The 27,766-nt window shown below is 50.0% G+C and overlaps 2 protein-coding genes and 1 non-coding gene across 3 annotated transcripts; all 3 read right to left on the bottom strand.

Moving 5' to 3' along the window:
• Window positions 1-573: 573 nt before the first annotated feature.
• Window positions 574-17,777, bottom strand: LOC121851100 (patatin-like phospholipase domain-containing protein 6). The gene is made up of 6 exons (XM_042344621.1): window positions 17,756-17,777; window positions 16,146-16,189; window positions 4,774-4,839; window positions 4,137-4,224; window positions 2,393-2,475; window positions 574-892 (listed from the first exon to the last, which is right to left on the bottom strand). The coding sequence occupies exons 1-6, from the start codon at window positions 17,775-17,777 to the stop codon at window positions 803-805; spliced, it is 393 nt and encodes a 130-aa protein (XP_042200555.1). The 3' UTR covers window positions 574-802.
• On the bottom strand, window positions 17,222-17,293 carry trnav-uac. The gene has a single exon. It is a non-coding gene; the product is annotated as a tRNA-Val (tRNA).
• Window positions 17,356-27,702, bottom strand: LOC103189823 (epoxide hydrolase 4). Its single transcript, XM_042344731.1, has 7 exons — window positions 27,453-27,702; window positions 25,604-25,689; window positions 24,631-24,788; window positions 23,896-24,024; window positions 22,558-22,661; window positions 21,961-22,109; window positions 17,356-19,021 (listed from the first exon to the last, which is right to left on the bottom strand). The coding sequence occupies exons 1-7, from the start codon at window positions 27,693-27,695 to the stop codon at window positions 18,799-18,801; spliced, it is 1,092 nt and encodes a 363-aa protein (XP_042200665.1). The 5' UTR covers window positions 27,696-27,702; the 3' UTR covers window positions 17,356-18,798.
• Window positions 27,703-27,766: the final 64 nt, after the last annotated feature.

Consider the following 27,766-nt stretch of genomic DNA (forward strand, 5'->3'; position numbering starts at 1 on the left):
ATTTCTTTTTGTCGGAAAAAAAGAAACTTCATATACCCAAAAAAAACTCGGTCGGGAACTCGACGGGTTAAAGTCGCAAACACAAATGTTATCTGGAATTGCTTAAGGTTCAAGGATAAAGAGGACACGGCCTGCGGTTGAAGGGACGGGTAAATTCAGAACAAACCTGGGGAAACACTATGTCAGCGAGCGAGTAGTAAACGTATGGAACTAAGGCTCTCTGGAGAGAGACAGACGGTGGAGGCAGAAAGCGGCGAATCTTTCGAGAACAAGTCAAGACAGATTTCTGTCAGGAAATAATATCTTGGAATACAGCATATAGTTTGGGACACAAAATACACATGTGACTGTCAGGGTGGAGGAAGGTGAACTGGATGGACCTTGATCTTCTCGTGTCTAGCAAACTCTTCTGTTCTTATTTTAATTGCGGAACAGCCCCGAGTTCCCTGACTCACACACACAGACCGGTGTTTGAAGGGTTGAATAACGAGGACAGGTTACGTAAACTTGGGTCTCTGTTCCCTTGATGGTTGAGGGGTATATCGAATGCAAGGATTATTATTATTATTATTATTATGATCTGATTGAGGTGTTTAAAGTGATAAAGAGATTTGATACGGTAGCTACAGAGAAACTATTTGTCAGGTCGGGGGAATCAAGGGATACGGAGCAAGGGCGGGTAACTGGAGTTGAGGTACAGATCAGCCATGATCTGATAGAATGGCAGAACAAGCTCGAGAGGGGCTGAACAGACCACTCCTGTTTCTATGTCTTTGTGTATCTCTGCATTTGTAGCTAACCATTACCGTTTTGCAATGATCAGCATTTTCTGTTTCCTCTTCAACCTGGGTCGCGAGGAAGTCCCGACGAGCGAAGACGTGGATTGTGACACCTAGAGAGACAAGAGAAGGCACTGACAGGTCACGAACCACCACCACCACCACCAACAACAACAACACATCACAGTTACACAGCTTCGTTCACGTCGGGAGGACATCCCAAGGCACTGGACAGTCGGGGATCCGCACCCGAGCCGGGGGTCGGGATTAGGAGGGGTTGGAGGACAGGGGTTGGGAGGGGGAACCGGTCGAAGAGTAGGGTCTTGAGACGGACCTTGAAGGAGGCGAGGCGAAGGGACAAAGCAGGCAGAATCAGGGGTCCGGCACTCAGTCTCACACTGTGAGTCATTAAGGTGGAAACACTTGCCCCATCCAACAAGCATTTGAGGAGCAGCCTTACTACAACAACAACTTGCATTTACACAGTGCCCCTCACGCAGGGTAGTGTCCCAGTGACAGTGGTGGAGCACGATGCTGAGCCGGTGGGAAGGGAGGGGGGGGGGGGAGGCGACCATAGACACGGTCGAAGAGAAAGTTCTTCAGGCGCAAGCTGAAGATGGGGAGGGAAGGGGCGAGGCGGAGGGATAGAGGGAGAACGTTCCAGAACTTCGCGGTGTAGTGGTTGAAAGCGCGGCCAGCAATGGCGGAGCGGAGGGCACGAGGGACAAGGCAGGAGGCCGGAGCTTCAAGTTTTGATGAACTGCACTTTGTTGCCCGGCCCAGAAGCCAATCACAAAAATATCCCAAATAAACAAATTACTGAAAGTTTCACATGTATGTTGACAGGGCTGAAGACACCACGGAACGGGTGCAAAACATTCTACAGGGGGAAGGGGAACATCCTGAAGCCAAGTCCATGATGGGATCCACGATGTCGGGGGAAAAAAAGGGCTGAGATCCTACAGGGAGAGTGTCAGAAGTCAGGGAACAAGCTAAAGAGTAGGACCTCAAAGGTGGTGATCTCTGGATTACTCCCAGTGCCGCGTGCAAGTGAGTAATAATAATAATAATCCTTTCATTTGATACAGCGCTTTTCACGTCTTCTAGACGTCTCAAAGCGCTTCACAGAATATGCTGTGATCAAAACAAACATGAATGTCTGGCTGGAGAAATGGTCTATTCACTTTGCAGACTATTCTGTGAAGCGCTTTGAGACGTCTGGAAGACATGATAAGCGCTATATCAAAGCGCTTCACAGAATTGATCGTATATTTTGTGCACATCCAATTGCGTAGAGCACTGTCCCATAAACAGTCATGGATTGACTGACAGCATTAATATTTTTTTTTGTTTTATTAAAAGGGATTATTACCCCCAGAAAAGCAATCCGCCAATTGACCAACAACTGGGTTCCTACTTACTGCGATGGAAACAGAGGCGAGTGGAGTAAGGAAATTGCCCAAGGTTTCTCCCTGCCCGGGAATCGAACCCGGGTCCTCTCGCTTGTGAGGCGAGCGCTCCAACCACTGCGCTACAGGACTCCCACCTTTGAACCTTGTTTCGTTAATCTTCGGCGGTTCACAGCTTTCGGATACGCGGTTACAGTTACAAACCTTTCTCATGATCTTCCGTCCATAGAACATCACCTTGTCGCGTTTTCGGAATCTGTACTTTGGCGATTCCTGAGGTTGAACCTCTGTGAGAAATAATAATAATAATAATAATAATAATCCTTGCATTTGATATAGCGCTTTTCACGTCGGGAGGACGTCCCAAAGCGCTTCACAGAACATACTGCAAAGTGAATTGACTGTATATTTGTGGGCGAACGCGGCAGCCAATTGCGCACAGCAATGTCCCACAAACAGTCGTAGATTGAAAATGACCGATTTATCATTGTTTTTGGTTTTTGAAGGGATTATTATTAGGCTCTGTGTGGAGTAAGGAAACTTGCCCAAGGTTTCGCCCTCTGCCTGGAATTGAACTCAGGTCTCTCACTTGCAAAGCGAGTGCTCTAACCACTGAGCTACAGGACTCCACGAAAAGCACATTGATCACCCGCCAATAAACAACAGCAGCAGCAGCTTGAGTTTATACAGCGGCCTTCACGCGGGGTAGTGTCCTGGAGCGCTCGACAGACCCCGAGCCACGGGGACAGGTGACCGTAAGCACGACCCAAAAGGAAGGATAGGCGGGATTTGAAAGTGGGGAGGGAGCGGGCAAGGCGGAGGGATTGAGGGAGAGTAGAGTCCCAGTAGTTAGGGGCGTAGCGCCTGAAGGCAATGCCACTGATGGTGGAGAGGTCGAGGGATGAACGGGAGGCAGCGGGTGGTGGATGGGTGGGTGGGGGGGTGTTTAAGCAGATCGGAGAGGTAGGGAGGTGCGAGGAGAGGTAAGGAGGTCCTGGATTGAGTGACCAAATTATTATTTATTTATGTATTTATTTTGAAGCCATTATTACCCTGAGAAAAGCGATCCGCCAATCGACTAATAATAATCCTTGCATTTTGATATAGCGCTTTTCACGTCAGGAGGACGTCCCAAAGCGCTTCACAGAACACACTGTAAAGTGAATTGACTGTATATTTGTGGGCGAACGCGGCAGCCAATTGCGCACAGCAATGTCCCACAAACAGTCGTAGATTGAAAATGACCAATTTAATTATTGTTTTTAGTTTTGGAGGGATTATTATTAGGCTCTGTGTGGAGTAAGGAAACTTGCCCAAGGTTTGGCCCTGACTGGAATTGAACTCAGGTCTCTCGCTTACAAAGCGAGTGCTCTAACCACTGAGCTACAGGACTAACAACCAGGTTTCTCCTTGTTGCTTGTTCCTTGTTGCTCGGCAAACGGAGGAGTGTGTGGAGTAAGGAAACTTTGCCCAACTTTTCGCCCTGATCCGCCCGGGAATCGAACCCAGGGTCCTCTCGCTTGCGAGGCGAGTGGTCTAACCTGAACTACAGGACTCCAGCGGGATATGATGGTCGGATCAGGTTTCTGACCTGCTCCACATCCCCCGTCCGGCCCCCACCGCCCCACCATCGTCAATTGGGCCTTCAGCCTCTCTGCCCCCACCCTCCCATCCAGTCCCTCTGCAATGACCCCTCCCTCGCCTCCCTCAAGGCTCGTCTCAAGATCTTCCTCTTCGACCACAGCTTCGGTCAACCCTCCTACCCTACCCTCCCTGCCCTCCACCTCTCCTGATCCCTACCCCCTGCTCGGATCAAAATCCCTGACTGTCCAGCGCCTTGGGGTGTCCTCCTGACGTGAAAGGCGCTGTGTAAGGGTCATTTGTTGTTGTTGTTGTTGTTGTTGTTTCTGTGTCGGAACAGACTCGGATTCTATCGACGCTGACTTACTTCGCTGTTGAAACCTTCTGTATACGATGAGAATGATCAGGGCAATCAGCAGCACGGTGACAGCAGCACCGATTAGTATTCCCACCATCTGCAACAGATCCGCAAAGGAACGGGGGCTTTAGTGTTTCAATAAAGATAGGACACATGAGGTGACGTACAAATGAAATCAAATCAGCGCTTTCAAGACTAGCAGTTTTACTACAATAACCCCATTCCCTGCTCTCTCTCTCTCTCTCTCTCTCCCCATCGTCTGTGCTGGGGCTCGCTCCCCCACTGGAGCTCTCTACTCTACTCTAACCCCATTCCCTGCTCTCTCTCTCTCCCTATCGTGTCTGTGCTGGGGCTCGCTCCCCCACTGGAGCTCTCTACTCTAACCCCATTCCCTGCGCTCTCTCTCTCTCTCTCTCTCTATCTCCGTCGTGTCTGTGCTGGGGCTCACTCCCTCACTGCAGCTCTCTACTCTAATCCCATTCTCTGCTCTCTGGCTACACGTTTACCCAAGGATTTTATCCGATGCTTGTTACACGCTTTGTGTGGTCACACGAAGAATGAAACCGCACACAGGATAGCGCCTGCCCCGACTCCACACACAGCGAAACAAGGCGCTCAGCGTGTTTCTCGCACAGTGATCACGTACCATGGTTGTTTGTAGCTGCACCTCCACAGCTGTGTGGAATTTTGTCAACGTGCCGTCGCATTCATGCTGCAAAGAGAGATGGAAACGATAATAATATTAGTAATAATCCCTGCATTTGATATGGCGCCTTATCACGTCGTCGGGTTGTCTCAAAACACGTCACAGAACATGCTGCAGAGTGGACGTGACTGTATTTTCTGGGCGAAACGCAGCTGCCTGTTGCGCACAGCAGTGTCCCACAAACAGCGGTGGATTTTTGTTTCTTTGAGGGATTATTACCCCCGTAAAGCGAACCATCGACTGCCTTAAATGCAAGGATTATTGTCATTACATCTGTCCGACTGACAACCGACTGACTCACTGCGAGGTAAGCAGAGACGTGCGGAGTAAGGAAACCTCCCCCGAAGTTTCGAAGCAAGCGTGCTAACCAATGCTCCATATTGTTGCATCAACGACAACGGTTCGCAAGAGAAAACTAACGGTGGGGAGAGCGTTGGCCATTTCAGCAAGTCCTACGCGGCACCCGGGAAGAAACGCAAGCCACGGGGGGCCCAGGAGAACGCAAGTTCTACCCATCCCAGTTGGAAAGTGATCCACCAACCGACCAGGTTCCAATTTATTGCGAGGTAGACAGCGATGTGTGGGATGGATGTGAGCAAACTTGCCTGTGGTTTTGCACACCTGCCTGGAATCGGATGAAATGCCACGGTGTCACAGGTATTGCGCAAATCTTTGAAATAACCGTGAAGTCTGAATCACCAGGCGGCTTTGATTCAACTTTGGTCTCAGCGATAGAGAAAGTAATCTTGCAGATTAGATAGGCAAGCCTTGCAATACAAACAACACTCAATAGCTGCCCAACATACATACAACACGTACACACACACACATACTCAACACACACTCACTCAACGCACACACATACTCAATACGCTGATACTCAACAACAACAACTTGGATTTATATAGCGCCCTCCACTCCGGATGGCGTCTCAGAGCGCATCGCAGTAACGGATCCCGGGGCCGAGGGTGGTGGGGGGGGGGTGGTGGGGGGAGGTGACCGAAGGCGCGGTCGAAAAGTAAGGTCTTCGGCAGAGACCTGAAAATGGGAAGGGAGGGAACGAGACGAAGGGAGCGAGGAAGGGAGTTCCAGAGCCTCGGGGCATAGCGGCTGAAGGCACGGCCGCCGAGGGTGGAGCGGAGGACTCGGGGGACGAGGAGGAGGCCACACCTGGAGGAACGAAGGCAACGGGGGACTGTTTTGAGGAGAGAGGAGGTCAGAAAGTTAAGGGGGGGGGGGTGCAGAGGAGTGGAGGGACTTGAATACAAGGTTGAGGATCTTGAGTGGATCCTCTCTGGGACGGGCAGCCGGTGCAGTCTGGCCGGGACTGGGGGGATCGGGGAGCGGAGTACGGTGCGGGTGAGAACGCGGGCGGCGGAGTTCTGAATGATTTGGATTTTATGGGCGGTAGTGGATGGGAGGCGCCGGTCTCAAGGATTATTATTACAGTGATAGGAAGATTGTTGGAATGGAATTCACACTATCCCGGCTTCTTGCTTATCTTTCCGGAAAGTATTAAGCTCAGGTTGGCAGGAGCCAAGGCTTGGGGACGGCAGAGTGCTTCTCCCTCCTGGTGTCCTGGCCAACAATCTCCTTAAAATAACATTGCTGGACATCTATTTTATATGTAGCGTACTGGTTAGTGTGCTTGGGTTGCCAGCGAGAGACCTGGGTTCGATTCCTGGCAGTGGGTGGTGGAAGAAAGGACTTTAGGGTTGTGTTTAGCCTCCGAGATGACGTTGGAGTAGAAGGCCATTTTTGCACGTGGCGGGATCCGAGACGAGCACGCGGAGAAACGCACTCAACTGCACACAATACGCAAACATGCGCGCTCACTGAACACACACCGAGCAGACACCACACGCACGCACGCAGAGGAAGCCTCCGGGAAAGGTGAATATTTTACGACTCAGTCTGCGTGAAGTTCACGTCAGCCCACGAGAACTCAGCGCAACGTTACGCCATTCGGCGTCGGAGGCCGAGCGTCGTACGTTCCTGCGGTTTCTAACTCCAAATTCCAACACCAACACACGAAATAGAAGCAAGTCAATGTGTGCGTGCGCGTGCGTGTTGCATATAATTAGAATCATAGAATCAAGGAATATTACAGCACGGAAGGAGGCCATTTGGGCCATCGAGCCTGTGGCGGCTCTTTGGATGAGCTATCTAACCAGTCCCACTCCCCTACTCTTTCCCCCCCTTCCCCCCCCGTCCCCTTGCAATTTTTTTTTCCCTTTTCAAGTACCTATCCAATTCCCCGTTTGAAAACTGCCGTTGATCCTGTGGCCACCAGCCTTTCAGGCAGTGCCATCCAGGTGAAGGGGCGCCATGTAAATGCAAGTTGTTAGAAATGCAAGTTGCCACTCGTTGTTGGCGTTGGAATCTATTTTGTGGTGTTGGCAAAGTTCCCGGAGAAAACACTCGGAAGAAGCCGGAAAGCAAAAACGCCTTGAATACTACTTGCTATTCAGCTTGAGCTCCTCTCCAACAGTCCGGTACCTTGTCTCCCTCTTGCATCTCGCAAGCCCCCATGCTCTCAGCTGTCTCTCTTAGATCCTCCCGCAGGACTGACAACGCTCGCTGCGTCAGCACCCGAGAGCGGCGAGCGAAAGAAACAAACATAAAGTAATTTGCATTTCATTTTTAGTCCTCATCCCTAACGCTCTATACTTCTACTCTAATACTTGTGCTCTACCAGTCGTCCCAGTACTGTATGATAATAGTACTCATCCTCGCATTTGATGTTGGGGCCTTATCACGTCGTTGAGACATCTCAAAGCGCTTCACACAATATATTGTAAAGTGGAGTGACTGTTCGTTTTGTAGGCAAAATGCGGCAGCCAATTATGCACAGCGGTGTCCCACAAACGGTCGTGGATTGAGTGACCAGGGATTATTGAGGGATTATTACCCCAGGAAAGCAATCCGCCAATCGACTAACAACCGGGTCCTGCTAGGTCAGCAGAGGTGTGTGGAGTAAGGAAACTTGCCCAATGTTTTGCCCTGCCAGGAATCGAACCCGGGTCTCTCGCTGGCAACCCAAGCACACTAACCGGTACTCTCCATATAAAATAGATGTCCGGCAGCATTCCTATCCTGGCCAACAATGTCATTTTAAGGAGATTGTTGGCCAGGACACCAGGAGAGAGAAACGCTCTGGGGTACCCAAGCCTTGGCTCTTGCCAACCTGCGCTTAATAATAATAATAATCCTTGCATTTGATATAGCGCTTTTCACGTCGGGAGGACGTTCCCAAAGCGCTTCACAGAACACACTGTAAAGTGAATTGACTGTATATTTGTGGGCGAACGCGGCAGCCAATTGCGCACAGCAATGTCTCACAAACAGTCGTGGATTGAAGTGACCTCTTTATTATTATTATGCTTTTTTTGAAGGAATTATGACCCCAGGAAAAGCGACCCGATAATCGACTAACACCCGGGCTCCTACTTACTGCCAGGCAAACAAAGATGTGTGGAGTCGGGAAACTTGCCCAACATTTCGTCCCCGCCGCGAATCGAACCCAGGTCCGCTCACAAGAAATAGGAGCAGGAGTAGGCCATTCAGCCCCTCGAGCCTGCCCCGCCATTTAATAAGATCATGGCTGATCTTCTAACCTAACTCCACTTACCCGCCCGGCCACGAGCCCAGCAATAAAGTGGAAACTGTTAACTCGCTTCCTGATCTTGCACAAGGCAAGGACGTAGATAAGAAACCGGTTCAGAGCAGCGAAATCATTATGGCACACATAGCAACTTGTAACTGTACTGCGCAAGAACCTCAGGCCCCATTTACACCTGGATTTATCTGAATATTTCTCCTGAATGAAACGCCAGGACGTCTTTGAGAGGAAAGAACAGTACTTGCATTCGATATCCGCGCCTTTACCGCGTCTCACGGCAGTTCACGAGCTGTGACTGTGAATGTAGTGATCGTGTATTTTGCTGGCCTGTGCAACGGCCAGTTTGCAGACATCAATAATAATAACCCTTGCATTTGATACGGAGCCTTATCGCGTCTTTGAGACGTCTCAAAGCTTCACGGAACATACTGTGAAGTGGATTGACGGGTGTATTTGTTTTGATGGGCGAAGTGAATGAAGCGAGGGACCGATTTTGTTTGGGGGGGACTGTTGCCCAGGACACCAGGAGGGACAGAGAAAATCCCTTCTGATCACGAAAAGCGCCTCGTACGAAGGTCAGGACAGGAGGAGGCCCATTAGCCCATCAAGCCTGGGCTGGCGTTAACTCCTCCAGTGGAGCCGTCTGTTCCGATCCCAATTCCCTGCTCCATCCCCATATTTAACATTCTTGAAAACCTCTTAGAACAATATATCTCGTCTTAAACTTCTCGGTTCAAGCAAACTGAACCCTGAGGTTGATCTTATCTTCATATCTACCAGGAAGGGGAAATGATGTTGATCCTATCTTCAGTTCTACAAAGAACGGGAAGCTTAGTCAAGTTTACTGGACTTGAGATATTAAGTAATTGCGAACTGCAGTACATGTGGCAAATAAAAACCGCAAATGACTATACTTTTAAGGGCTTTGATGTAAAACAGATCTCCCATTTAACAACATCATAATAATAATCTGGATTTCACTCGGCATCTTAACATGTCGCTGAGGAGTCTCAAAGCACTTCACAGAATACACTGTAAAGTGAATTAACTGTGTGTTTTGTGGGTGAAACGCGGCAGCCAATCGCGCACAGCAGCGTCCCCACAAACAGTCGTGGATTGAGCGACCAAGTTCTTATTAGTTTTTGAAGGAATTATAGCGAATAGCGATCCACCAATTGACTAATAACCGGGTTCCTACTTACTGTGAGGTCAAGCGGTGTGTGGAGTAAGGAAACTTGCCCAAGGTTTCGCTCCGACCCGCCCGGGAATCAAACTTCCTCTCGCTGAAGATAAAGCTGATAAGACTTATCACGAAAATAACAGGCCTCGTAACGCGAAACAGTTACAGATGAAAGTCACTGGGTGGGGGTAGGGAATCCTCCCCCTCAGCTCCTGTTAATGCCGCAAGCCAAAGCCCTAACGGGGAGGGCGATCCGAGCCGGACAAGCAGCGGGAACGCCTGGCCAGACAGGGCTCTCAATGGAAACACGGTGTGGTTTTGGCTGGTTAGGCTCCTGGCTCTCCCCCACAAGCCTTGGCTCTTGCCAACCTGCGCCTAATACTGTCCGGAATTAGGTAAGGGAGGGAGAGAGAGAGAGAGAGAGAGAGAGAGAGCATTCCATTCCAACAATCTATCTCGGAGATTGTGTAGGTGAGATCCATGGAACTCCAGTTGGGTTTGGACACGCTTAACAACAACAAGATTCCATTTATAAAGCGCCTTTCACGTCAGGAGGACGTCCCAAGGCGCTGCACAGTTGGGTCATGACCCGAGCAGGGGGGAAAATGGTCAGGGTGAGGGGAGGGAAGGGAGGGAGCGAGAGGGGGAAGAGAGTCGAGAGGGGAGCTGAAGGCACGGTCAAAGAGAACAACGGCGATGGGGTTTAGCGTGCGTCAAGAGACCCGGTTGGCCCAAACCAAAACGTGCCCAATTCTCTGGCTCCAGCTGATCCTCTTCGATAAGCATTTGTGCCGTGACGAGGCGCTGCATCGAATGCGAGGATTGTTATTCTTAACATTGCTGCTGCGAATTGGAACCTTTCAAAGGCCACCGTTGAGTTGGTGGAGAAAAGCCGTCCCGCGTCCAGATCTGCGCCCAACCGAGACGGTGGAATTCACATCTCAGCGGCGCCGACACACGTTGCTTTGTGACGCTGACACTCCCAGGTTTCGAGGCTCGATGTTTTGTACAATGGGAGCTCAGTCACTGCGAGTGAGATCGAGCCAAGCAAAGCCTCGAGGGAATAATACATTCCACTTATTTTCTCATTTACTCCTCCCATTCAATCCCTCAGTCACACCACCCCACTCAAGTCGTTTCTATTCATGTCACTGCTTCCAATTCAATCCCCGGGCGGGGCGAAACCTCAGACGCGTTTCCTTACCACGCGCGCACGCCGCCGCGTACCCGGCAGTAAGTAGGAACCCGCTGGTTAGTCGGTTGGCGGCTCGCTTTCTGCGGGTAATAATCCCTCCCCAAAATAATCTGATCCCTCAATCCGCGGCTGTTTTGGGGACGCTGCCGCACGCGCGCGCTTGGCTCTGCCGCGTTTCGCCCACGGTCGCTGCGCTTGGCAGCGCGGGCATGCGAAGCGCTTCGAGACGCCCCACAGGCGCGATAAGGCGGCTTTATCGAACGCAAGGATCATTTATTGTTAACCTTGAAAGATAGACCAGTCGTTCAGCACAGAGAGATCAAAAGATGGGTTTGGATGAAGAAGGCCCTTCGGCCCATTTTTGACCTTACCTTTTCTTCCAGAACACCCACTGTACCCCCCATTACAGCACTGACAATAACCCTCGCATTTAACCCAGCGTCTTCGAGACGTTTCAAAGCGCTTCACAGGATACACTTTGACTGTGCACTTTTGGGGCGAAACACAGGAGCCAATTGCGCACAGCAGTGTCCCCTCCCACAAACACTCGGGGACTGAGCGACTGCATTACTAAGTTATTTTTCATTTATTTTTTGTAGGGATTATTTCCTCCTGAAGGCGATCAGTCAAACGTGACTGACGGGTTCTTACTGACTGCTCGGTAATCAGAGGTGTGTCGAGTCAGGGAATTTGCCTAAGGTTTCACGCTGCCGGGGAATAGAACCCGGAATCCTCAACCAAACCTATTTGTCACGACTATATCGCCCTAATTTTTGCGAATCCCATTTTCTGTTTTGCTCCGTCCCCCAATAATAATAATAGTAATAATCCCCGCGTTGGATACAGCGCCTTATCGCGTCGTCGAGGCATCTCAAAGCGCTTCACGCGATACGCTGCAGAGTGAGTTGACGGTATATTTTGTGGGCGAAACGCGGTGACGCTCTTTAATATTTTTACTGACCAACTTATTCTTACCTGCGAGCGAGAGCTGCGTGCCTGAGACCAATTGTAGGACGGGTATAAATAATAATAATAATAATAATAATAATTCTGGCATTTGATATAGCGCTTTTCACGTCTTCTCAATAAAGTGTGGCGACTGTACCCTGTACATGAACGCGGCAGGGGATTTGCACGCAGCGACGACCCGCAAACCCCATGGAATTAAGTGATCATTTTGGGCAGGGCTCCGGGAGAGAGAGAGAGAGACAGAGAGAGGAACTGCCTTCTCGTTGTGAATGGCGCCGCGGGACTTTTGACCTACGCCGGAACATTAATCCAGGGAACTCCCGAGAGTTACCCAATTCCAGGAAAGTATGAGGTGCGAGTTGGCAGGAGACAATAACGACAACAAGTTACACTTACGGAGCGCCTTTCGCGTCGGGGGGACGTCCCAGGGCGCTGGACCCGTCGGGGGTCGGGACCCGAGCGTGGGCGAGGGGTGGGGTAGGGGGTGGGGGAAGGCGGAGAGGTGGGGAGGGCGACCGAAGGCACGATCGCAGGGAAGGAGGCGAGTGGGGGGTGTGGGGGGGGGGGGAGCGAGGCCAAGGGACCGCGGGATGGGGTTCCAGCTTGGACCACCCTTACCCGTTTAGGGCTTCGGCTTGGAGGGTAACCAGGAGCCGGGTGGTAAGATCCCCTCGCCCGCCAGCGACTGGTCCTGCCTGGGCTGGGCTGCGATCGGCTGGCAGGTGTCATGGCTGAGATGAGCTATCCAAGGAACCCCCCCCGTCCCCCGTCCCCCCCCGTCCCCCAGCCCGGTGACGGATTAGATAGCGAGTAGTTTGATTGCGGACGCGGAGGCAAACGCAGGTGCAGTTCATCGTTGAACCAGATCAACATTTCCAACCATGATCGCTGCAAAAACCGCGTCAAGTCCACCCGATCTGACGCCATCCACCCATCGCTACGCCGGACCCGCGGTTTGCAATCCACGCAGAGCCCCAATGAGAATCCCTCCAAAACCGGAAACAATAATAAATCGGTCATTTTCAACCCGCGACCGTCTGCGGGACGTCGCTGTGCGCAGTCGGCCGCCGCCGCGTTCGCCCACAAATATACAGTCGATTCACTTTACAGTGTGTTCTGTGAAGCGCTTCGGGACGTCCTCCCGACGTGAAAAGCGCTGTATCAAATGCGAGGATTATTATTATTATTATTATAATAACACTGAATGAAAGGCATTCCCAGCTCCAGCGTTACAAGGAAAACCCTCACTCTCTGCACGCACTCCCTCTCACACACACACACACACACCTCTCGCTCTCTCACACACTCCCTCTCACACACACCCTCTCACTCTCTCACACACTCCCTCTCACACACACACCCCTCTCACACACACACACACACCTCTCGCTCTCTCACACACTCCCGCTCACACACACCCTCTCGCTCTCTCACACACTCCCTCACACACTCACCCTCTCGCTCTCTCACGCACCTCTCACTCACACACCCTCTCGCTCTCTCACACACACACCTCGCACACACACACCCTCTCACTCTCTCACACACCCCTCTCACTCACACACCCTCTCGCTCTCTCACACACACCTCTCACACACACACACACACACATCTCTCCCTCTCCCACACGTTCTCTCACACACACACTCTCCCTCGCGCTCTCACATACACACACTTTCACTCTCACACACATCCCTCTCCCTCTCACACAAACACCACTCTCTCACCCACACACACCTCTCACGCACACACACACAATCTCGCTCTCTAACACACTCTCTTACACACACACACCTCTCCCTCTCACACACTCACTCTCTTACACAAACATCACACACACGCACACACACACACTTCTTACACATACCTCTCCCACACATTCTCTTACGCGCACCAGCCTCGCGCACACACTCTCGCTCTCTTACACACACGCGCACCTCTCACACACACTCTCGCTCTCTTACACACACACACACACCTCTCTCTCACACACACACTCTCGCTCTCTTACACACACACACACACCTCTCTCACACACACACACACTCTCGCTCCCTTACACACACACACACCTCTCTCTCACACACACACACACTCGCTCTCTTACACACACACACACCTCTCTCACACACACACACTCTCGCTCTTACACACACACACCTCTCTCACACACACACACACTCTCGCTCTCTTACACACACCTCTCTCACACACACACACACATTCTCGCTCTCTTACACACACACACCTCTCTCACACACACACACTCTCGCTCTTACACACACACACCTCTCTCACACACACACACACACTCTCGCTCTCTTACACACACCTCTCTCACACACACACACACATTCTCGCTCTCTTACACACACACACACCTCTCTCACACACACACACACTCGCTCTCTTACACACACCTCTCTCACACACACACACACTCGCTCTCTTACACACACCTCTCACACACACACACACACACTCTCGCTCTCTTACACACACACACCTCTCTCACACGCACACACACTCTCGCTCTCTTACACACACACACCTCTCTCACACGCACACACTTGCTGTCTCTTACACACATACCTCTCCCTCTCACACACACACACACGCACACTTGCTCTCTCTTACACACACAGCTCTCTCTTACACACACACACACACATGCACACACGCACACTTGCTCTCCCTTACACACACAGCTCTCTCTTACACACACACACACGCGCGCACACTTGCTCTCTCTTGCGCACACATCTCTCCCTCTCCCTCTCTCTCTCACATACACACGAACCTTTACCGTAGCGAATTAAACTGACGAAACGGCCCGACCTGCACCTGGGATCGCCGCCCGATAGCGGTGCTGTTCCCGAGCCACGGACTGATTCCACCCCCTCCCCCCCCGCGCAGTCATCGTTTCACGAGGGAGGGAGGGATGGAGGGAGGGAGGGAGGGAGGGAGGAGCTCCGGCTGATTTCTCCGCTCCTCTGCTCACCGCCAACCCGCAATATTAACGCTAAAACCATGACACCAGCATTGAGACCGCGACCTCAAAGCCCCTCCGTTGCCTCGCTCCTCCCTAACCTCCGGGACCCGCTAACCCCACATCAACCTGTCCGCTGCCCCCCCCCCCCCCCCCGCTCAGTGGGCTATTATTATTATAATTATATTATAATTATTATTATTATTACATCCACCGCATTCCCCTCGTCTACTCCTTCTTGTTACCCCTTCGAAGAGTTCAATGAGGTTGGTCGAGCCCGACCGTCCGGTTTGAAATTCCTTCCGCTCGTGGGAACGCACACCCCGACGTATTCTCATCGCCGAGTCCCCGTCGGTGGGGCCGCCTCAAAGCGCTTCGCGGGGTTTTACTGCCGAGCGAAGCGACTGCGCGTGCTTGCAGGCAGACGCGGCAGCACGATCGGTGCAACGCGACGACCGTCCCCCCCCCCCCCAGGCGGCCGCGAAGTTAGCGGCCGATTTTATTCGGGGGGGGAATCGTCGGCCAGGAAACCGAGAGACAGAGAGAGAGAGAGAGAGAGAGAAAATCCCTCCAAAACCAAAAACAATAATAAAATCGGTCATTTTCAATCCGCGACTGTTTGTGGGACATTGCTGTGCGCAATCGGCCGCCGCGTTCGCCCACAAATATAGTCAATTCACTTTACAGTGTGTTCTGCGAAGCGCTTCGGGACGTCCTCCCGACGTGAAAAGCGCTCTATCAAATGCGAGGATTATTATTATTATTATTATTAAGAGATTTTTGGGGTGTGGTGGGGGTGGGGGGGGGTCAGAGCCTGGTGGCGGTTGGTGGTGGTGGTGGGTGGGGGGTGAGGGCATAAGTTAAAATACTGTATAATAATAATAATACCAAATCTTTGGGCTACAAACGTACACAATAATATTAATTGTGATGTACACTTATAGCCCAAAAGTTATTTTTTTTTACTCCCCCCCCCCCACCCCCAAAAAAAAATATTTTTGTTGCTGCAACCACCACAAAATGATGTGCGTCGGGGGCGCCTTTCGGGCCGGAGGGACGTCCCACAGCAGAAACATGTTAAGCATTGAGGCAAATAATAATAATAGGTTTAAACAGCTCTTGGGCTGCAAACATACATCATAATCATCATTGTAGCCCAAAGCCGCCCAAACAGGAGCGCAAAAGTAGCCCAACGCCGGGGCCCGGTCCCCAAACCGCCCGGTTGGGCGTGAAACCCGCCCAAACGGGCGGGAGAACCGCCCAATCGCCGTTACGTCCCGCCCGATTGCCGCGAAACCCGCCCAATCCGCCCGCAATGGTCGCCAGGTTCTCCCACCGAATCCCCGGCCTCACGTACCTGAGTTACCGGCGTCCCCCCCCCCCCGCCGCCGCCGCCGCCGTCTGGACCCGAGTCCCCTCACCACCGACCTCCCGTCTCCGGCCGCCGCCTCACACAGCCCACCGGAAGCGGCGCGCTGTCTGACCCCTCCCCTTCCTCCCCTGACCGCCAATCACAGCGCGGGTGAGGGGCGGGACTTGTGCGTGGGGGCGGGGCAGGCAGGAGGCTTTGATTGACAGCTCCCGGGCCACGCGGGTGATTGACAGCAGAGCGATGCAGCGAGTCTGTGCAGGTTGCAACGCAGCTGCAACAGAGCGATGCAGCGAGTCTGTGCAGGTTGCAACTCAACTGCAACACAGCGATGCAGCGAGTCTGTGCAGGGCTGCCAACCCAACTCAACTGCAACAGAGTGATGCAGCAAATCTGTGCAGGTTGCAGCTCAACTGCAACACAACGATGCAGTGAGTCTGTGCGGGGCTGCCAACCCTACTGCAACTGCAACTGAGCGATGCAGTGAGTCTGTGCAGGTTGCAACTCAACTGCAACACAGCAATGCAGCGAGTCTGTGCAGGGCGGCCAACCGAACTGCAACAGAGCGATGCAGCGAGTCTGTGCAGGGCTGCCAACCCAACTGCAACTGCAACAGAGCGATGCAGCGAGTCTGTGCAGGGCTGCCAACCCAACTGCAACTGCAGCAGAGCGATGTAGGTTTTTTTTCCGACACACGAAGAATAACGGTCTTGTGGAAAGAATCGGCAGAGAAGGCACTCGAAGCAAACCAACAACTTGCATTTACATATAGTGTCCTTCTGGCTGGATGGCGTCTCGGAGCGCTTAAGCAGATATAATAACAATAATAATAATCCTTACATTTGATACAGTGCCTTATCACGTCGTCGAGACGTCTCAAAGCGCTTCACAGAATATACTGTAAAATGAATTGACTGCATATTTGGGCAAATGGCAGCAGCCAACTGCGCACAGCAGCGTTCCCATAAACAGCCGTGGATTGAAGTGACCAATTTATTATTGTTTTCTTTCTTGAGGGATTATTATCAGGCGCGTGTGCGGAGTAAGGAAACTTGCCCGAGGTTTCTCCCTGCCGGGAATCGAACCCGGGTCTCTCGCTTGTAAGGTGAGCGCTCTAACCGCTGAGCTACAGGACTCCACCTTGAAACCGCTCCCAGTCCCCCCCCAAAAAAACGATAGTTTAAATCCGAGAAATGAGTCCGTTTTCATTCTTTTTAATTGCAGGATTGGACAAGTGCACACGATTGCATTATTTGAATGTTTCCTCGATTGTGACGTTGGACAGGACGCATCATCAGAGACTGAAATAAAGTATGTTATCGCAAGAAGTTCGCATGACTGAAAAATCAACGTCAAAACATCTGGCTTGATTGTAGGTGAAGCAGTGATTCATACGTCACTGTAATAATAATAACCCTCGCATTTGATAACAGCGCCTTATCGCGTCTTCGAGACGTCTCAAAGATTATATTGCAAAGTGAATTGACTGTATACTTTGCGGGCGAAACACGGTGCGCAGCGGCGTCCCCACAAACAGTCGTGGATGAAGCGACCAAATTATTATTAATATTATTTATTTATTTTGAAGGGATGGCTACCCGCAGAAAAGTTGGTTCCCATTTTGCCACTATAAATTGCCGCATTTTGTCCTCAAATACAGTCAATTCACTTTACAGTATATTCTGTGAAGCGCTTTGAGACGTCTCGAAGACATGAAAGCGCTATATCGAATGCGAGGATTATCATTATATGTCCGCAATTAAGATCAAATCAAAGTTTCAAACAAAGAAAGTTTTTTTTTACAAACAAAAGTGTACAAACTGCTCGGGTTATATATTGCACAAGTATAGGAGGTCCAGAAGAAAACAACCGCAAAATGCACTGACCTTCTCCTGCAATAGTAATATAGCTCGATACGAAAAAAAAGCCCCACCGCACATACCCACAGTTCCCCACCAGGGAAACACGATTCGTATTAAAGGTTCTGACAAAAGCTCATCAACCTGAAATGTTGACTCACTTTCTTTCCTCTCTCCATAGACGCTGCCTGACCCGCTGAGCCTTCCCAGCGACTGCTTGTTTATATTTCAGATTTCCAGCATCCGCAGTATTTTGCTTTGTGCCTTTATCCCATCGAAGAGAGTGCGGAGCAGACGAACTGATAAGCCCATTTGGAGAGAAGCATTAGTGCAGACTTGATGGGCTGTCACTGTACTGAAACGTTCTAGGATTCGGTGAAACTATCTCCTGTGCGGGGAGGTAGGTGGCGTTTCTGTCCTCGCTGAAACCAATTGAACCCCATTCAATCCTTTCTTCCTGTGCATTCCGCGTCTCTCTCTCTCTCTCTCTCTCTCATCAGTCATTCTTTTAAGCTTGTCATCAACCAACCCACCCATCCACCATTTTCAATCGATCAATCAGCAGCAACTTATGATTAAACATTTCGATTTGGATCAGTAATAGACGCATTTACATATTATTATATATATTATATATCATACTCACTGCTAGGCCCATATAAACCCCGATCATTTCTGCTTTAGCGAATATAATACATAAAATTGCCCAATTATTCTCATTGACGCGCTTGTGGAAAAATCTATTAGACGTGCTGTTCTGAGGTAGGATTGAAGAGTCCAGGTTACTTATTGCTCTCTGTGAGGAAGGTCCAAATGAGTTTGTTGACCACTTCAGGCTGATCCTGTTGGACCCAGTGACTGGCGCCAGGCACGACCTTAAGTCGAAATGTGTTCTGTACGTACTGCTCCATGAACTCAGTCATCCCCACCTCCAGGGCTCCATCTTTCTCTCCCCAGATGACCAGGGTGGGCGCCAACACATTGTGGCACTTGGCAGGGACGTTGCTGCAATTGGGAGAGAGGGAAAAGGGGAAAAAGAAGGCAAAAAGATGATGAACGAGAGGCAGATGTGTGGAGTGGAGTCCTGTAGCATAGTGCTGAGCACTCTCGCTCGAGCGAGAGGACCTGGATTTGATTCCCGATCATAGAATCGTATCATACAACACAGAATGAGGCCATTCGGCCCATCGTGTCTACGCTGGGTCTTTGTAAAGAGTCATCCAAATCAACCCCACTCTCCCCCGCGCTCTCCCCATAGCCCTGCAAACTTGTCCTCCCCAAATAATTATCTGCTTCTCTATTAAAAGTTGTTATCGAATCAGTTCCCACCGGCCTTTCAGGCAATGCATTCCAGATCCCAACAACTCGCGGTGTGAAAACATTTCTCCTCACCTCCTCTCTGTTTCTTTTAACCACTATTTTAAATCGGTGTCCTCGGGTTACCGACCCGCCCGCCAGTGGGAATAGTTTCTCCTTGAATTCCCTCATCATTTTGAAAACTTCTATTAAGTCTCCTCTTAACCTTCTCTGGTCCAAGGAGAATAATCCCGGCTTCTCTCGCCTCTCCTAATAACTGAAGTCCCTCATTCCTGGTACTATCCTGGTACATCTCCTTTGTACCCTCTCCAATGCCTTGACATCCTCCTAAAGTGCGGTGCCCAGAACTGAACACAGTCTCGAGCTGAGGCCTAACCAGTGATTTATAAAGATTTTTTAACAGCTTTATCTCCCTGTTCGGCCACCTTCAAAGATTTACTTGTATGAACCTCCAGGTCTCTCTGTTCCTTCACCCCCTTTAAGATTGTACCATCAGCTCATATCGCCTCTCCTCATTCTTCCTCTCAAAATGAATCACTTCGCATTTTTCCACATTAAACTTCATCTGCCACGTGTCGGCCCATTTTACCAGTCTGCCTATGTCCTCTTGCAGTCTGATACTGTCCTCCTCACTACTTATTGCTCAGTAAACAGAAGCGCGTGGGATAAGGAAACTTCCCTAAGGTTTCAAAGACAGACAGGCGGGCAGGCAGACAGCTGACACTGAGGTCTCACATTTCCACACCAAATGGCCCCGGCTTCCCAGTCACAGAGCACGGATCAGATCATGAGCAGCAGTACTCTAAGTCACGGTTAATAAGTAAAAAGATTCGCACCCATAGACGCACACCAGAAACTGGTGACACACCAGAAACTGAGCTAAGCAGTGACGAGCAGTTCAACAGTAATGCAACAGATCGCATATCGGAACATCGGAACAGGATGAGACCATTCAGCCCCTCGAGCCTGTTCTGCCGTTCTATTAGATTATTCTATTAGATCACCTCAACTCTAATTACCTGCCTTTGCACCATATCCCTTGATAGCTTGACCTACAACAACAAGATTACACTTGTATAGCGCCTTTCACGTTGGGAGGATGTCCCGATAGCTTGACCTTACAACAACGAGGGCGAAACGTTGGGCAAGTTTCCGTACTCCACAGGCCCTGTTTACCTCTCAGTAAGTAGGAACCCGGTTGTTAAGGCGAGTGGCGGATTGCTTTTCCGAGGATAACAATTCCTTCAAAGAATATTAATAATTTGCTCCCTCAATCCATGACTGTTTGTGGGACACTTCTGCTACGTTTCGCCCTCAAAATACACAGTCAATTCACTTTACAGTATACTCTGTGAAGCGCTTTGAGACGTCTGGAAGACGTGATAAAGCGCTACATCGAATGCAAGGATTATTACTATATTATTGTTGTTATATTATCTACCAATCTCCGTCTTGACAAGGTGAATGGATCCAGCCATGAGACACAGCCTTTTGTGGAATATCGTCATCATATCAGCTGGAAAGTTGGAGGACGAGAAAGAATCGTCTTGACATTAAGTCAAATCAGCAAAACATTAATACAGTAATGTATTCTTCTGTCTAACAGGAGCTCCAGCGTTACTGTAGCTCATCGAGAGGCTCTAGTGGCACGAGTGGGTACTGTAGTAATAATAATAATAGTAATAATAATCCTTCCATTTGCTGCAGCGCCTTATCCCATTGTTGAGACGTCTCAAAGCGCTTCACAGAAAACGCTGTAAAGTGGTTTGACTGTGTATTTTGTGGGCGAATCACGGCAGCCAATTGCGCGCAGCAGCGTCCCACAAAGTCGTCGATTGAGTGACCGATTCATTACTCTTTTTCGAAGGGATTATTACCCCGGGGATCCGCCAATCGACTAACAGCCAGGTCTTCCTACTTACTGCCGGGTAAACAGAGGCGAGTGGAGTAAGGAAACTCGCCCAGTGTGTGGCCCTGCCCAGGAACTGAACCCAGGTCTCTCGCTTGCGAGGTTTGGACTTTGTCGTCGAGATTACAATACAACTCTCCTCTCATAAAAATACCAAGAACTCCGAGGCTGAGGGGGAAACATATGGCGTTAACCTTTCACGGAGATCAAAGCAGCTCCTAAAACTGCTTTGGCCTAGAAACAATTTCCAACCTGTGAAGTCCTGCTTAGTGGTCAGAGCCCTCGCCTCGCAAGCGAGAGGACCCGGGTTCGATTCCCGGGCGGGTCGGGGCGAAACCTTAGGCAAGTTTCCTCACTCCACACACGCGCACACCTCTGTTTACCCAGCAGTAAGTAGGAACCCGGTTGTTAGTCGAATGGCGAATCCCTTTTCCGGGGAAAATAATCCCTTCAAAAAAAGTAAATAATAATTGGGTCACCCAATCCATGACTGTTTGTACAGTCACTACACTTTACAGTATATTCCGTGAAGCGTTTGGAGGCATCTCGGAGACGTGATAAGGCGCTGCGTCAAGTGCAAGGATTATATTACTATTATTAACATTTCACGAAGATCAAAGCAGCTCCTAAGACAGTCTTGGCCGAGAAACAATTCACAACTGTGGAAGAGTAACAGTCAACCTTTTTGTGCACAAAGCCCACGGGAGATAAATCCCACCTGAAGACATTGCGGTAGTAGTTGAGAGGTCCAGTCAGTGCCCCAGGCTGGGAGAAAGTGTAGACGTAAGCTTCCAACTCTGCTTCCGTCAGTTGGTAGCTCTTGTTCTGGATCCCCATTTTCCGGCTTGTGTATGCTTTCTTGATAGCCTGGGATACAGAGAGAGAAGACAGTCACACCAGAGAAGGGGCACTTCTTCTTTGTCGAAATAAACAGATAAAGATTTGGATTAATAATAATAATAATCCTTGCATTTGATATAGCGCCTTATCACGTATTCGAGACGTCTCGAAGCGCCTCACAGATTGTACTGTAAAGTGTCTTGACTGTAAATTTTGTAGGCGAAACTATTATCTGGTTTAAATCTTGTGTGTGCTGAGCTTTAAGGCGTGCTGGCAGATAAACGTGAGGATTCCTGGCTCGTTCCAATTAGCTGCAGACACAATGGAACCACATTTTCTGAGGAGAAAATCGAAAGAGAGAAAACTGGAAGATTCTACAAAGCCTTAAAATTTCTTAAGACGTTCTTTTGAGATTAGCATTACCGGGTAACGATTACCAGGTAGGATTCGGAACTGGTCCTAACAAAGGATTCACCTGGAAATCGCTGGCAGACAAGGTAAGCTCGGGAAGCCGCGGTGCTTGGAAGAAGAAGATGTAGGTGGACTTGAGGAGCTGGGATGGATGCCGGAACATGTAGTCTGAAACAGAGAGCAAGTGGTCAAACCAACCCATCCGTAGCTTTACACAGAACTAACAATAATAGTAATAATAATAGTCTTTGCATTTGATATCGCACCTTATCACGGCTTTGAGACATCTCAACGCATTTCCCAGATATACTGTAAAGTGTAGTGACTGTATATTTTGTGAATAAAATATGCATTCGGTTATAATTGGTTTTGGAACTCCAGCCCCCAGTGCCTTCGCCGCTTCCTCCCTTTCCTCCTTCAAGGCCGGTCTCAAGACCTTTCTCTTTAACCGTGGCTTCAGCTCCCCTCTCGACTCTCTACCCCCTCCTCGCTCCCTCCCTTCCCTCCCCTCACCATTTCCCCTCTCCTCGCTCCCTCCCTTCCCTCCCCTCACCCTGACCATTTACCCCCATTGCTCGGGTCATGACCCAACTGTCCAGCGCCTTGGGACGTCCTCCTGACGTGAAAGGCGCTCTATAAATTAAATCTTATTGTTGTTGTAATTCTTCAGGAAGACATGAGAAGGCGCTGTATGAAATGCACGGATTATTATTATTATAGTTCGGTTATAATTCAGCCAATTGCACACAGCAGTGTCCAATATAAATCTATAAATCCTCCTCTACTTGCTTTATATAACAACAACAAATGACACTTGTATAGCGCCCTTCACGTCGGAAAGACGTCCTAGGGTGCTGGATAGTCAGGAGTTGGGGGATTTTATAAATAGACTAAATACCACAGCTGAGAGCGAGTACTGAATTTTTCAGCACAGAACAAAAAAAAATAATAATCTTTGCATTTGATATAGTGCCTTATCGTGTCGTTGAGACTTGTCAAAGCGCTTCACAGGGTAAAGACTGTGGGCGAAATGCGGCAGCCAATAGCTCACAGCAGTGTCCCACAAACAGCTGAGTGGACTGACTGACCAAATGATCATTATTTTTTTGGGAGGGATTACTCCCGCCCGGAAAAGCGATCGTCGATCGTAAGGAAACCTGCCTGACGTTAGAGGTGCGCGACAGACGGACAAAACACAAACACAGCGAGAGAGAGAAAAAAATAAGCTCTCGTCAACACTGACGCTCATTGTGGGTCAGTTGGGAGATGAAGGCGATAATAATATGATAATAATAATCCTTGGATTTGATGTAGCGCTTTTCACGCCTTCTAGACGTCTCAAAGCGCTGCACGGAATACGCTGCAAAGTGAATCGACCGTGCAATTTGCGGGCGAAACTTACCTTGGAAGCTCGCTGGGTGAGGAGCATTCAGGATGACCAATCTCTCCACCATCGCCGGATTATAAATCGCAAAGTTCCACGCCAGCACACCACCCCAGTCATGTCCTACCAGAATACAGCTGCGTTGACCTGAAAGGCAAGAAACAACCCCACTTACGTGGCAACGCAAAATTTTGCCCACAAAATACACAGTCACTGCACTTTGCAGCGCATCCTGTGAAGCCCTTTGAAGCGTCTCGAAGACGCGATGGGACGCTGTATCAAACACCAGGACTATTATTATTATTATTCCAAGTGTGGTGACTGTGCGGTGCAGTCTGGCGAAGGGAGCTTTATCAATGCAAGTTGCTGCTGCTGCTGTTGTTGACAGCCTATGTATGTGTTCCAGTAAAATGTGATCCCGGTTTACCTGTCCCCACAGAACACATTATTGGTGTTCCAAGTACTGAAAGTAATATTAAGAACAATCCTTGCATTTGATTGCAGCGCCTAATCACGTCTTTGAGACGTTTCAAAGCCTTCCACGGGATATATTGTGCGCAATTGGTTGCCGCATTTTGCCCACAAAGCATACGGTCAATTCACTTTGCAGTGTGTCCCGTGGAGGGCTTTGGGACGTCTCGAAGACATAAGGTGCTGTATCAAACACGAGGATTATTACTGTATTATAATAATGTATTATAGTTGTGGCCAGAACTGAGCTGCCACTGACCCCAGAACTGAGCTGCTTCATACCTAGAGCTTCAATGACGTCTTTGATGTCTGTCAGCAGATAATCCATCTTGTAGTTCTCCTTTCCTGTGGGGGCATCGGATTCGCCGTAGCCACGCAGGTCCACAGCCACCACACGGTACTCGCTCTTGAACTCACGGAGCTGGTGACGCCATGAGTACCTGTGGTCAGACACCGGGCACGGATCAGCCGCAGAATGGCGGAACAGGTTTCCGCGGCTGAATAGCCCTCTCCGTTCCTGTGTTTGCCGCTGTATCCAGGTGTGTGCAAAATTTGGTCCGTCTTCCCCTTGAGTTTAGAAGGTTGAGGGGCGGCTGATCTGATTGAGGTGTTTAAAATGATAAAAGGATTCGATAGGGTAGCTACAGAGAAACTATAGTGGCCGGGGGGTGGGGGAATCCAGAACAAGGGAGGCTTAAAATCATCTTAAAATCATCGCTCGGGGCCATTTAGGAGTGAAATCGGGAGGCATTTTTTTCACGCAAAGGCACGAGGAAATCTGGAACTCTCTCCCCCGAAAGCTGTGGATTACGGTTGGATCCATTCACATCTTCGAGACAGAGATGTTGGTTAGTTTGAGTGATCAAGGGATACGGGGCAAAGGCAGGTAATTGGAGTTGAAGTCCAGATGGTCTTACAGAACGGTGGAACAGACTCGATGGGCTGAATGGCCTTTTCCTCTTCTTATGAGACTGTTCTATAAGATTATGGCTCATCTGTACCTCAATTCCAATTACCTGCCCTTGCCCCATATCCCTTGATACCCTGACCTAACAAATGTTTGTTAGGTCAGGGTATCAAGGGCTCGAGGGGCCGAATGGTCTACTCCTGTTCCAGTGATGGGTTTCCGCATGTGTCAGGCACCCAGCTGACCAGCGATTGGCGCTGTATAAAGTCAGCTGTTTTGGGGTTTTTGGGGAGGATGCCGTCAGCCTGAAGTCAATGACACCGGTCCCTGGGTGACAGTTGTATTTACCAGAACTCCGGGAAGCCATGCAGGAGCAGCATCAGTGGTTTGGTTCTCTCCCCGGCCGCCACATAGTGAAACCGCAGCCCTGAGTCCTGGAGGCACAGAGCAGACGGTGTGACTCGATCTCTCCCCCTCGTCTACAACAGCAGCTGCTCCATCACTCTCAGTGAGCGATGGATGTAAAATCGCCATTGAGGGTTACAATAAAAATAGCGCTGTTCCACCGACAGCCGTGAAGTGACCACATTATTGCTGCTATTGTTTTTTTTGAAGGGATTATTACCCGCGGAAAAGCGATCCGCCAATTGACTAACAACCGGGTTCTTACTTACTGCTGGGTAAACGGAGGTGTGCGTGTGGCGTAAGCAAACTTGTCTTAGGCTTCGCCCTGACCCGCCTGGGAATCGAATCGCAAAAGTGCTAGAACCACTACATAACAGGACCCCTGCAAGACTTATTTTGTAGGTGATGAATTATAATAGTCCTTGCATTTGATATGGCGCCTTATCATGTTGCTGAGACGTCTCAAAGCGCTTCAACGACAACTTGAGCACTGGACGGGCGGAGCACGACACTGAGCCAAGGGGGAGGGGGAAGTGACCGTGAGTGCGGTCGAAGAGGAAGGTCTTCAGGCGGGACCTGAAGATGGGGAAAGAGGTAGCGGGAGGGGGGGGGACGAGAGAAAGAGTGCAACAAGGTTTGGGGGTCGAGCGACACAGAATAAACTTCAATGTAAATCATTTTACGTGATGACAACACCTCCAACGCACAGCGAGAGGGTTCCCTACTCACTGCTGCGTAAACAGATGTACGTGTGTGTTTGTTATTATGTGTATGTATGTCTTACCTCAATTCCAATTCCATGGCCCCTCCGACCTGCTAACCCCTTATTAACCTGTCCACTCCCTCCGCTCAGGAGGCTCGAGCTCCATGTGCTGCTCCATGTCCCGCCGGGTCCCCCCACCATTGGTAGTCGGGCCTTCAGTCTCTCTGTGCCCACCCCCTGGAACTCCACTCCATATTCACTTCACCTCTCTCCCTTCCTTCAAGGCTCGCCTCTGGCCCTCCTCGGTCACCCTCCTACCCTCCACCATCCCTGATCCCACCCTCCACGCTCGGCTCCTAATCCCTGATTAGTCAATGTCTTGGGACATCCTTCTGACGTCAAAGGCACTTTACAAATGTTACACACATGTGTGTGGATGTATGTGTATATGTGTGGATATTGTATGTATATGTATGTGTGTGTGTGTATATGTATGCGTAAATGTATGTGTATATGTATGTGTATATGTATGTATATGAATGTGTGTGTATGTGTGTATGTATGTGTGTATGTATATGAATGTGTGTGTATGTGTGTGTGTGTATGTGTGTATGTATATGAATGTGCGCGTGTGTATATTGTATGTATGTATATGTATATATGTGTGTGTGTATGTATGTGTGCGTATGTATGGGTGTGTATATTGTATGTGTAAGATTGTGTATGTATGTGTGTGTGTATACTGTATATGTGTGTATATATTGTATATATGTGTGTGTATATTGTATGTATGTGTGTGATTGTATGTATGTGTGTTATTGTATATATGTGTGTATATTGTATGTATGTGTGTGATTGTATGTGTGTGTATATTGTATGTATGTGTATATTGTATGTATGTGTATATTGTATATATGTGTGTATATTGTATGTATGTGTGTGATTGTATGTGTGTGATTGTATGTGTGTGTATATTGTATGTGTGCGTGGAGTCAGGACTGTGGGAGGGGAAGAAACAACAATTCCCAGGAAGCCCCGGGGCAGCGCATGCGCACAGCAGCCGCGGCCTAGTCAGGCGGGAGGCGGTACCTTGGCCCTGAAGTAGCAGCGGGTGCCGAGCGACGGGTCGCTGAGGCAGGAGGGGGGGCTCTGCCGCGCCCGCCACCGGAACACCTCCCGCGGCCTTCTGACGGCTTGGCAGGCCAGGCGCAGCAGCATCAGGCCGCTCATGGCGGCGGTCAGCGAGTAGACGCCGAGCCAGTAAGAGGCGGAGCCAATCAGCAGCGCCGCGCGGCTCGGGAGCAGCAGCCACAGCGACCGACCACCCGCCATTTTGCCGGCACCTGTCTGATTACTCCCCACCTGCGCGCGCTGATTGGCCGCGCGGCTCGTCTCCGTCCCGC

This window comes from Callorhinchus milii, unplaced genomic scaffold (assembly GCF_018977255.1).
Source record: "Callorhinchus milii isolate IMCB2004 unplaced genomic scaffold, IMCB_Cmil_1.0 Scaffold29, whole genome shotgun sequence".
NCBI lineage: Eukaryota > Metazoa > Chordata > Chondrichthyes > Chimaeriformes > Callorhinchidae > Callorhinchus > Callorhinchus milii.

Bases quoted from the DNA above. Each gene is read 5' to 3' on its own strand.
- LOC103189823 (XM_042344731.1), bottom strand. From the start codon at position 27,695: ATGGCGGGTGGTCGGTCGCTGTGGCTGCTGCTCCCGAGCCGCGCGGCG. The intron at 25,690-27,452 runs GTACCGCCTCCC...CTGTGCCTCCAG, and splicing joins GCTGCTACTTCAGGGCCAAG to GACTCAGGGCTGCGGTTTCA. The intron at 22,662-23,895 runs GTAAGTTTCGCC...TCTCTGTTTCAG, and splicing joins TCACCCAGCGAGCTTCCAAG to ACTACATGTTCCGGCATCCA.
- LOC121851100 (XM_042344621.1), bottom strand. From the start codon at position 17,777: ATGGGAACCAACTTTTCTGCGG. The intron at 16,190-17,755 runs GTAGCCATCCCT...ACTCGGGTCCAG, and splicing joins GGGAACCAACTTTTCTGCGG to ACGGCGGCGGCGGCGGCGGG. The intron at 2,476-4,136 runs GTAAGTCAGCGT...TATTTCTCACAG, and splicing joins CAGAAGGTTTCAACAGCGAA to AGGTTCAACCTCAGGAATCG.